The sequence below is a fragment of the Vigna unguiculata genome, chromosome 3, assembly GCF_004118075.2.
Source record: "Vigna unguiculata cultivar IT97K-499-35 chromosome 3, ASM411807v1, whole genome shotgun sequence".
Taxonomy (NCBI): domain Eukaryota; kingdom Viridiplantae; phylum Streptophyta; class Magnoliopsida; order Fabales; family Fabaceae; genus Vigna; species Vigna unguiculata.
In genome coordinates this window covers 61,527,970-61,539,762 of record NC_040281.1, presented here as the reverse complement: position 1 = coordinate 61,539,762, position 11,793 = coordinate 61,527,970, and the positions used below count along the sequence as shown (strand labels likewise).

The 11,793-nt window shown below is 34.4% G+C and overlaps 1 protein-coding gene and 3 non-coding genes across 5 annotated transcripts; 3 read left to right on the top strand and 1 right to left on the bottom strand.

The window, feature by feature from the left end:
* Window positions 1-558: 558 nt before the first annotated feature.
* On the top strand, window positions 559-754 carry LOC114180049. The gene has a single exon (XR_003603624.1). It is a non-coding gene; the product is annotated as a U2 spliceosomal RNA (small nuclear RNA).
* Window positions 755-1,332: 578 nt separating this feature from the next.
* LOC114180019 lies at window positions 1,333-1,527 on the top strand. The gene has a single exon (XR_003603596.1). It is a non-coding gene; the product is annotated as a U2 spliceosomal RNA (small nuclear RNA).
* A 150-nt stretch (window positions 1,528-1,677) lies between these two features.
* On the bottom strand, window positions 1,678-10,824 carry LOC114178233 (pleiotropic drug resistance protein 3-like). 2 transcript variants are annotated; one of them, XM_028064029.1, is made up of 24 exons: window positions 10,380-10,824; window positions 9,868-9,991; window positions 9,646-9,731; window positions 9,416-9,500; window positions 8,080-8,239; window positions 7,916-7,992; window positions 7,762-7,815; window positions 7,562-7,652; window positions 7,154-7,455; window positions 6,790-7,071; window positions 6,373-6,686; window positions 6,055-6,215; window positions 5,873-5,976; window positions 5,478-5,628; window positions 5,242-5,379; window positions 5,050-5,123; window positions 4,628-4,960; window positions 4,241-4,531; window positions 3,817-3,900; window positions 3,586-3,719; window positions 3,117-3,344; window positions 2,822-2,993; window positions 2,336-2,590; window positions 1,678-1,997 (listed from the first exon to the last, which is right to left on the bottom strand). In XM_028064029.1, exons 1-24 carry the CDS (start codon window positions 10,766-10,768, stop codon window positions 1,731-1,733), a joined length of 4,356 nt encoding a protein of 1,451 aa, XP_027919830.1. In that variant the 5' UTR covers window positions 10,769-10,824; the 3' UTR covers window positions 1,678-1,730. The 2 variants fall into 2 exon arrangements, with proteins under 2 accessions (XP_027919830.1, XP_027919831.1); XM_028064030.1 differs by lacking the exon at window positions 10,380-10,824 and adding an exon at window positions 10,192-10,243.
* Window positions 8,728-8,923, top strand: LOC114180037. The gene has a single exon (XR_003603613.1). It is a non-coding gene; the product is annotated as a U2 spliceosomal RNA (small nuclear RNA).
* Window positions 10,825-11,793: the final 969 nt, after the last annotated feature.

The window sequence follows — 11,793 nt, the reverse complement described above, 5'->3', positions numbered from 1 at the left end:
AATTACTATAATTAAATAATATGACTAAATCCTTTTAACTGTTTTGTTCGTATTAGATAGAAACTATTAGTGCGCACTAAAATAAGTTTGTCTCATCTCTACCTGCATGTCATCACAAGCACAAATGATTTTGAACTAATCATTTATAATATTATGCTTGCTATGGAAAGATGAAGATTGCAATAGTGAATGATTATTATAACAAAGTAACGAGGTAAATTTAGTTTTTTCTTATATCATCCCTCTTAAGCTATCACAGGAATATACAAAATTGAGTACCAATTAAAGAAATTTCAGAGATTCTTGAAAAAATAGCATTTCGGATATTCTTGAAAAATTGACAGAATTGTAGGAGAACAAAGAAGAAAATGGTTCTGTAGAATTGTGCTGAATTAAAATGTTATATATACAGTGTTATATTCAAACAAACTTCAAACTTAGGTTCCCATGGATGGTCATGGATCTTGAGTAAATATAACTAAGTTCCACATCGCTGAAGATAGATAACCATCACTGGGGCTGTTGTTATAAATTAAGCATAAGTTGCCTTTAACACTCATACCTTTCTCGGCCTTTTGGCTAAGATCAAGTGTAGTATCTGTTCTTATCAGTTTAATATCTGATATGTGGGCCAATGGTCCACACGATATTAAATTAATTTTTTTAAGGGGAGTTCCCACTACAGTAGCTTGCTACTGGGGTTCTCAAGTATCGCTCATGTTTTGCACTACTACATGAGCCTGGTACACCCTCTAATATAGTTTAATATTTTGATCTTAGTTATAGTATTTTTAAGTCGTTTAATTAACATTCTCTAATGTACTTTAGCAGTCTATTTTAAATATTTTGTTTATTATTGTTTCATTCTGCTGCTGTGGTTGTTTGTTTTCTTACCAATATTAAGATATCTACATGTAGATAAGTACAGCATTATTTATTTTTTAATAGTTAATTAACTAGTTAGTTGATGAATCTAGTCTTGTTCATGTAAAGTAGATTTTGTAGTGTCTTTCTATTAAGATATTTGCATAACATTGTAATTTTAGGGGTGATTACTATTCTTGATGTCAGAATTGGCACTTCAATTTATCTCTTCTAGAAATTGAGTTTTCCAATACAGTAAGCAAATAAAATGACAATTGAAATAGGAAATTAGAACCACACCAATTACACTAAGAAAATCATGATGAAACCCATAATAATCTTCCAAAAGTTGGGCATGGTTTTCTTTTATTCAAACTTCTGAGTAATTAGAAGTCCCACATCACTGAATATAGATAACCATTGCTGGGACTGTTATTATAAGACAAGCACAAGTTATAATGAAATTTCTTACCTTTCTCGGCCTTTTGGCTAAGATCAAGTGTAGTATCTGTTCTTATCAGTTTAATATCTGATATGTGGACCATTGGTCCACACGATATTAAATTAATGTTTTGAAGGGGAGTTGCCACTATAGTAGCTTGCTACTGTGTTCTCAAGTGTCGCTCATGCTTTGCACTACTGCACGAGCCTGGCACACCCTCTAATATAGTTTGATATTTAGAGTTTTAGATTAAAGTATTTATATTTTTAATGTGGTTCAATTTTCTAATATGCTTTTAATTTTAATAGCAAATTCTAGGATTGTCATAGTTGATTTTTTACTGTCTTTCTAATTTCTAATTTGAAGACATCTGCTTAATTTTGTAATATTTTCTTATTCATGAAATCATAGTGGGAATTACATTTTACCTCTTTTGGAAATTGAGTTTTCCAATACAGTATGCAAATAGAATGGCAATTGAAATAGGGAAGACAATTAGAACCACACCAGTTACACTAAGAAAATCATGGTGAAACCCATAATAATCTTCCAAAAATTGGACAATTGTTTTCTTTTCTTCAAAGGCTGATATTTCTTTGTCTGCATCTCCATATTGTGAAGTAAGCATCCCATTCAATGCCCATGACATAGGGCACAAATAATACATCCAGATCCACCACTTGGGAATTTGCTGTATTAAAGAACACTGTCCTTTAGTATACATTTCAACCAGTATGAAAAAGATAGATAAACTATCAAGATATTATTATCATATTATGTTAAGAAATGAGACTGCTCATTCAATGATATTATGATGGCAGATAAAGGTAAACAATCAAAGTAGTATAGATCTTATGATACTTTAGCTTAGGTAAGCCCTTATTATCCTAAAATCAATCCAACTGCTCCTATTTTCTTCTCCATACTAAGAAATTTGGAACTTGGAATATTTGATAAAAAGTTAAATTAACTCTATCTACACCACAATTTATGCCATGTTGAGCAAAAATAACATTATATGAAACTTACAGGTCGTGGTACAAAGTATCCACAAAATAAATTGACCATAGTGTAGGAAGATGAAGCCACAATAGAAGCCAATTGAACATTTGGTGTCAATGAAACAAGGAGCATCCCTAGATAATTGAAGTATAACAAATTGCAGAACATACTGTAGAGTGACCAAAATACTTTATAAGCAGACCAATCATAGCCCAACATAGGATATGTGATTATCACATATAGAACAACTTGAATGACTATATAGGGAATCTCAATTAGGACCTGCAAGAGAAATGAATTCAAGTTACCCTGAAGTTATTGGGAGAGTCATGAAAACATAAAACATTGAGTAAATTGAAGCAATATTTTGATGTGCTCCAATTGTGGATAAAGTATGATATTAGTAAGAGTTACTAGTAGTAGGTTGGAAGAATGAAATGGTTTCTTTGTTTTCTTAAAGAATGAAAACATTTGAAAATGAGTGGTGAATTCACATTCTGAATAGAACTACACCTGTGCAAAAGAATAGGCCCAGGGAGAGTACATTCCAGCAAATTTTTCACGGTACAGAACAGTGCGCTCTGTGGCCACATATGGCAAAACTGATGAGCAGTTATTTATTCCAAAGAAGAGTATAGCAGAGTACATTGCACCAAATATATTGAACACATCTTGTTGGCTATTTCTGTGAAATAAACAAAAAGGAAAATTATTCAGTCCTTTCTAAAACGCAGCTTATTTAAATACATTAGGAAAATGCATTTGAAATATTCCATTTTCAGTGTAGAATAAAATTTTGACCACTAACATTTTCTTTCCTTTCTTCCAGAACAGTATTCCAAACAGAAGAGATAAAGCAGTCACAAAAGTGATGCGAGTCAAGTTGTATGATGGGCTTCTCCAGTAGGACAAATGTTGTTTCCACAAACATGCTTTGAACTGTTCCCAACCCTTTTGTGGAAAATGAGATGGAAAATACAAATCTCTAGAGTCTGGTGGTGGTGTACTCAATTGCTGAACCAACTCTTTGTTCTGTCTGCACTCAGTTGAATAAATATCATGTAAAGATCACATGCATATGAATTGTAAATACTATTTTGCTTGCTTTATGACCACTTTAAAAAAGATTTGCTTTGAGATTGGGATAATAGAAATGTTATATCGGACCAAAAACTGGAGAAAATTAGTATATAGTACTAGCTAGGTTTATGCTATAAACTGTAAACAAATACTTCTTTCAAGCAGTGACACATAAATAAAGTTCTGCGATGTCTTACTCATATAAGGTTGATTCCCTATAAATCTGGGCAAAATCTACTCCGAGTTCAGATTCTGCTGATCTTGAAGTAACCTCTAGCATCCATGTTGATGGGTTGTAGTTGTCTTTAATCTTTTGCACTCCCGGGATTCTCTTTATAACAAAAGATGCAAGAATGCAAACCAAGATTTTGCAATCAAACATTGGTGATGAAAAAGAAACGAAGTTGGGTATGATATAAGAAACTGACCTCAAAGTATTCAATGACTCTACTCGAATGCTTCCCGAGTGGACCAGCATAGATTAAACGTCCTCCAGCTTTCATGAGAATAACCTTAAAGGATTACGTGAAAAGAACTTTAATTAGTTTAATTGTGCAATGTCCTTAAAGGGATTGAACTGTAATGTAAGATAAGCATCAGACATTTGCTGAGTTAATTAGTATTAGAATCTTTATATCTAACTATGATGAAGATAATATGAATAAGTATCAAGGGTCCTTCTAAATGCTGCACAAAAGCTTGATTTTGCAACTTTAAAACACTGTCCTGGAAAAGTGCTTATTATTTAACCTCTTTAGGAGCAAGAGCAATTGGATAAACAGGCTCAAAGGGTCTGTCATAACACCTTGGTTCATTGTAAATCCAAAATCTATGTTAAGTGATTGAGGTTACCTCATCAAATGCCTCAAATATATCAATACTTGGCTGGTGAATTGTGCATGCAACAGTTCTTCCTGTTCCAACTACATTCTTCACTGCTCTCATTACAACTGCAGCTGCCCTTGCATCTAGACCTGTAGTTGGTTCATCCATAAATATAATTGAAGGATTAGCAACAAGCTCAATGGCTATAGTCAGCCTTTTTCTTTGTTCAGTGGATAAACCACTAATATTTGGCATGCCTACTAAAGAATCTTTGACCCCATCCAGCTCAATAGTATGAATCACTTCATTCACAAATTCCTGAAAAACAGAAAGAACCATAAAAAAACATGATTCCCACTGACCAGGCTCAAAATTTGAAAACAACAATGCTACACACTGAGAGGAGAGCCATACAGCTTTAGTTTTGGCATCAATCTCAGAAGGAAGCCGTAGCCAAGCAGAAAACATCACAGATTCCTCAACTGTGATGTTTGGAGAATGTATGTCATTTTGTTCACAGTAACCTGATACTCTGGCAAATGTTTCCTGAACCTTAGGGTAGCCACCAATTCTAATCTCTCCTTCTATAATACCACCAGTCTTTCTTCCACACAGGACATCCATTAAAGTTGTTTTCCCTGCTCCACTCACTCCCATAAGCGCTGTTAGTATGCCAGGTCTAAATGAACCTGTGATGTCAGAAAGGAGCTGAAGCCTTCTCTCAGTAAAACCTCTATTTCTCATTTCCTGCATTCAATATGATATGATTTCCAACTAAGTCCATGCATGTAACTTCATGCTCAAGAACTACCAATAATTTAATTCATTTAAGTTACCAAAGGGGTATCAACATAGTATTGGACATCATGAAATGCAACTGCCAGTGGCTGGAAAGGTAGAACCAATCCTCCTGAAGAAAAGTAGAGAAAGAAGGAATGAAAATCACCATATAAAGTTTCACTGGTATGTTTTATGTTTAGCTGAAACAAAATAGTAAGGGGGGGCACATGAACAAGACAGGTGCTCACGTTTTCTGGTTTCTACAGTATTTTCAATCAGAGAAGTAACAGGTTTCTTGTCTGCACCAATGCTACTGTTGTTTTCTTGCTGTTTCTGTAACTCTGGATGCTTCTCAGAAGATACAAGTGTTCGAGATCTCGCAGGAGCTAATGGAGCATGCCAAAGTGAAGGTTACAATAAAAGTCTAAGGGCATTATCATTCACCACATAACATGTCCAAGTAAACAATGCAAAGTGAACTTACCATTCAAGAAAGTCAGCATCAAGGTAAAACCTACATTGAACAGCACTGTGAATCCAATTAAGGCAGCAATTGATATCCAATAAAAGTAACCATCAAAGTTTAGCCCCCGGTTATCAAGTACTTGCTGACCCATTGTGCTGTTTGCTGACAACTTCAAATAGATCAAAGGAACCAAAATGATTAGAAGAAGAATTCAATAATTGCACCAAGCAAGCCTTCACATAATTGAATACTCTCAGCTAAATGACAAACTTTCACGAAAGCAGAAGTAAAAGTGTATTAATTTGAGCCTTTTGAATTCTTATGACCAAATGAAGTTAACTGGCTAATCCATCCCATCAATGAAAAAAAAAGAGTTCTTTGAATGAAGCACAAAAGGAGTTATACACGATTACCTTTTCCCACCTAGGAGCAAGAAATTCATTCACAGTTAAGCCTATCTCTCCATACGACACAGGAGAAACCCAAAATCCCCATCGCAACCAGGATGGCATATATGCTACAATGGAAAAGCAACTAAATTTATTTTCTGAACAAAATTGCGTGTTAAAAAAGTAAACCAGTTCTGGATTCTTACGCTTTGGAATGATGAAGCCACCAAATAGTAAAACAAATACTATGGCCACAGTACCAGCTGTCACAGAAGCAACCACAGTTTGAAAAATTGAGGCAATAAATCGAAACATGGATACCGATGTCATGTGTATGACAAACAAGAGAAGGAACTGGCGAAAGAATCTGAAGAAAAAAGTTAAAGTCAACACAGATATAGATTCTCCAAGAAGCCTATAGCATCATTGTTAAAACAAATCATGTTGTGTTAAATTCTTGAGACAAAGGCATCTTCAAATGTAGTACTTTCTACTAGATCATATAAATTCCATCAAGGACTAACCTTCCAATCTCGGGGCTGTAACCAATGACATAGTAAGAAAGGGATGTCCAAATAAAAGATTCCAACAATGAAAGTGGAATCTTTAAAACAGCAGATGGTATTGTATAAGCCCATGCAGGGAAAAAGTACAACTCTTTTTGCTTGTAAATAACTGCAAGTCTTGATACAGTCATAGATAGTTCTGGAAATCCATCAACCAGAAGAATGACGAGTGAATAAAACAACGAACCCATGAAATAATTCCCATGGACCACATCAACAGCCATTCGTGTTCGAATGAAAACAGTCATTGCTACAAATGCAACGATGACAAGCTGCATGGATAAAGAATGCAACAATGCTCATGAACTTGAGAAAGTTGGGTATAGTTATCCCAATAGGAAGGCACGAAAGTGAAAAGAAAAACTTATAGAGTACCTGTGTTGACTTGAATACATAGACAAAAGAGTTTCTTTTCATTAGAAGAATTTCCCTCATTATGCAAGCCTTAAATAATTCCCATTTTGATAATGAGTACTTTTTAGATACAAGGGCATTGTTGTGGCTCTGAGACTTATCAAACGGCTTCAGGAGCTCCTCCTCCAACTTTTTACCTAAAGGGCTATCCTTAAATTTCTTAATGAACTGGTCAATTGAAACATAACTGTAAGGTTTTTCTGTGCTACTCCAATACTGTGCTTGATCTTTATTTGAGATAACCTGAATTTTACAAGTATATCACATAATCAAATTCTAAAACTATCATGTTAGAAAAGGAGGTATTCAGTTAGGCTGAACATACTTCCTGAAGAAAGTCAGCAGTGCCTTTTCTCTGTGGACATTTAAAGCCACAGTCCTCAAAGAACTCAAGTATGCAATCTCGTGGACCATGGTACACAATTTTTCCTTCTGCCATTAAGATAACATCGTCAAAGAGATCAAAGGTCTCTGGTGCTGGTTGAAGGAGTGAAATTAATGCAGTGGCATCTGTGATATGCACTAGATGCTGAATACAAGAGATAATCTGGAAAGTAGTGGAACTGTCCAAACCATTGGATATTTCATCCATAAATAGTGCTTTTGTTGGTCCAACAATCATCTCTCCTGTATAATATTCCAGAATCAGGACCACAGTCACCTCATATATCAACTAATGCTCTAAAATTCTATAAATTTGATAAGCTGCTATTATGCAGTGTACTAAAAATACCTGTAGTTAACCTTTTCTTTTCACCACCAGATATACCTCTTCTTATTGGATCTCCTACTAATGTATCAGCACATATATCAAGACCAAGTATCTGCATGTGATAGTAATAGTCAATAAAAAATAAATGAACAGTATTTGGTAGAGATAATGATAGACAAACCAGTTAGACTCTTGCTTCGTGGAGAAAATGAATAGACTACCTTTAAAATATAATCTGTCTGAAGGCTACTCTTCAGTCCGTTAATTGATGTTGCCTGTACCAGAAACAGTGCTATTGAGGTAATAGTAATCAACACTTGAACAAATTAGCATGAAGACTTTTCAATGACTATATTGAAATGGGCTGAACAGTACCTTCATATATGCATCTAAATCAGGATCAGGAACTATTCCTGCCTCTTTCTCCCTTCTACTGACTTCCATCAGGAGTTCTTTCATACATGGAACAAAAGCCATCACTCATATCTAACATCAATTTACGAAATTTATTTATTTTTGTAACTTTTAAGTATACCTACCTGCTCGGCTTCCTACACCTTGGCAACGTGCTGAGAAATCAACTGTTTCCCTCACAGTCATCTCTGGAATATGCAAATCATATTGGCTTACATATGCTGATGATTTCTGAGGGATGAATTCTTCTAGTATGTGTCCATTGTAAGAAATGTCCCCTTGAACCTATGGTGCACCACAACAATTATGGAGAAGACTTATTTTTTAATTCGAATCATTTTTCAAATAAACTAAATACAGATATTGAGTTCATTCTGTCTTAATGCATGAATGCTTGATGGGATGGCTTCATCTTTAGCTCATAGGGTATGAACAAAAAAGGACAGTAGTCCAAAACAATAAAGAGAAAAATTTGGATTCAGGAGTGTGTCCATGTTTTCATTACAAAAGAATTGGAAGATTTTATTGGTGTCCGGAAGAGTGAAATTGTTGTTTCTCTGATCCCTTGGAGAAATAATGTGCACTTTCAATCCCTCAGTTGTTCTTTGTTTCCCATTTTCAAAGTCAGCAGTGTTATTCAGAAACAACAAATTTGGGTGTTCTCACAGGACAAGGTCATTTGAGTGACCATTGGCAAGTCCCATATCGCTGAAGAGAGATAACAATCACTGGGGCTTTTATTATAAAATAGGCATGCTTACTATGTAAAGCTCATACCTTTCTCGGCCTTTTGGCTAAGATCAAGTGTAGTATCTGTTCTTATCAGTTTAATATCTGATATGTGGGCCAATGGTCCACACGATATTAAATTAATTTTTTGAAGGGGAGATCTCACTACAGTGGCTTGCTACTGGGGATCTCGAGTGTCGCTCAAGTCTTGCACTATAGCTTGAGCCTGGCACACCCTACAATATAGTATTAAAGTTTATTTTTATTCCTTATTAGTTTTATTATCTGGTACCCTATTGCATAATCCTGACACAATCCAAAAACTATATTTAAGTATTTTGTATAATTTAGGAATTAACTTTTCTAACTCTGTTAATAGTGTGATGTAACTAATCTGTGGAAAGGAGTTTTGTAAAGACTTAATAAGAGAATCATTATAATCACTACAGTGGCTTGCTACTGGGGATCCTTTCACTACTCCTTGAGCCTGGCACACCCTACAATGTAGTTATAATGTTTTTGTTTTTAATGCAATTATTTATGGGAATTTAAATTATATTTTGTTTTGGCCTATGATAAATTGATTGTAAATATTAGTCTTGTGCATTTTTAATTTTGATGGTCTTTCTATTAAGTGAAAATGTTGCATGAAATTGTAAGGATTTAAATTATTTGAAAGGTGTTAGCCAACATAAGTAAGTTTTGTTTAAATTTACTAGGAAAAGTCAGAACCTTAAGAGAATGACTTAATTTTCCTGCCAATGCCAACAATAAGGTTGTTTTACCACTTGCTGGTGGACCAAGTAATAAGGTCATCCTGCAATAGAAAATAATATAACAAATCATTGTAGATGAAAATTTTACTCAGATGTTTTTACACCATACTGAATAGACTAATATCAAATCCAATGAATAAATAAATAATCATCTTGTAATAACATTGTAAAACTTTTGCAAATTACCTTCTCGGCTTAATAATGCCACTGGCACTTTTGATGATGCTTTTCTTCAAATCTTGAGAATTCAGAACTGACAATTTAGTGGTGTCCTTGAGAGAAAAAAAGAGGGAAACAAGAGGAGGGAGAAAGTCTCTTAGGTAGTGAGCAAAAATAAAAGAACTGTGTGTATTAAAATATTAATGTTTTTAGAGAAGTTACTTGCAAAATTCATATAAGAATACTTACAAGGATAAACTCTTTCAGGGTATTCCACAGCGTAGGTATGGGTTTGCCCTTAACTATCCTACATTCAGCTTCTACACACAGATTGTGATACTTCACTTCCACTGTGGGCAACTTAATACCAACTCTACACAGTAAAATAAAATTTATTAACCATCCTTCCATTTACTTACTTGCTAGATCACGATTTTAATTGGGTGTTTAGAATTTTGAAATTTAGTGAACATAACTCACCCATATATTTAAGATATAATTAACCTCATTACACATGAAATTTCCACACTAAGCAATATTCTGCTATATAAATGACAAAGGATAAAAAAATACCGCTATATTAACCTTCTTGTCTTTTTCTTTTGCACCAGCTAGTTTTCTATTATAGATTTCTCCATTAGACACAATGATAAATAAAAATTTAGTTGACCAGTAAAATGATTAAAAAAGTGAAACAGTTCAAAATAACACGCCATATCCCGAAAGGGAAAGAGAGGGAATCTAGGAGAAGTTGTTGTTACTTGTCAATTCTTTTCCTGAGTTTCTGCAGCAGTAGAAGATTATCATTTTCAATGTGCTTAATAAGCTTTTCTATGAACATGTGGCGTTCTTGAGCTCCAAGCTTGGTGACATCAACAACCTGCTTCCCTTTACTTTTCTCATCTGTTTCCATGCCATCATAAACATCAAACAAAGCTGAAGTAATTCTCTCACAGGTTGGTAACCTCTGAAGTTCAGCCCATTGTAACACTTCTGTCTCCTCATTATCATCTTGTTCAACAGGGTTTATGCTTGAAATACTCTGAAAACTAGAGGCATGGCTTCTAAATGAGGACCTTATGCTCCTTCCTATCTCACCCAACTCAATTCTTAGAGACTCTATCTCATCTGCACCTACTAGTTGTGCCATCTCAAGGAACAACAGTAAGAGGATTAAACCTCAGAAACAGGTGAAAACCATATTTTTCTCTTCTCAACATTATATAGAAACCTCTCTGCTGCTTTGATAAGCTTTTGACAGTGGCAGTTTCTGATGTAATGCATTATGTCATGTATTGTCTTGTTCTGTGAATGACGATTGAACAAGCTGGTATCAAATGAAAATTACAGACACAAAAATCCATCTTTTTTTTATATATTATCAGTGTAACTGAACTTTCACAGATACATTAATTAATCACCAAAGTCCATGCCCAGAAATGATTGAAAATATTTTACTAGGAAACAGAAAGGTCTAACACGCAAGGATATATCAGAGTGGCATGACTCATTCGTTTACCATTTCCTTTTTGTGAAACAACAAGCTTCCGGCCTAAAAGATCTGCATGTTGAATTCTGGCATTGTTCTGTTCCATTCTTCTTCCAATGTGAATAGGGTCACTTTTTGGAATATCATGATGATGTTTAATAATAAAATTTCAGTGTCCTGTTAGGGTAGCCCTAGAAGGAATATTTATATTATATAGTGGCGTCTATAGCCTTGGTTCCAGAATGAATACATAAATGTTATGTAAGTCATTGACCTCATGACTCATGGTGATAAGTCATTGACCTAGGAAACACATTCCTTAAGCAAACAATTATAGTGAACAAGTTTTTTATTTGGTGTTGTGATGAACCAGCACAAGTTTTCTTACAAGCCAAAAGAAAATTAATGTTAGAGTGGGTTTAAGGTATTGGCAGAAAATATAAAACAAATGTAAAAGTATTATTACAAAATATGATTTTGGATGTAATTCAACATAATTACTGTTTTTTTTTTTGTTTTTTTTTTTTCAGAACCTGGCCTTTTTTACTACAGCAAGAGCATCCCATCTCAATTTAAAAAAAAATAAAAAATGCTTCGGAAAGAAGTACGAGTGTTATTTACGCAGCAACAAGGACTTACTCCAGTCTTCGTTATTATTAATATTATGTGGTTGATCTTGGTCACGA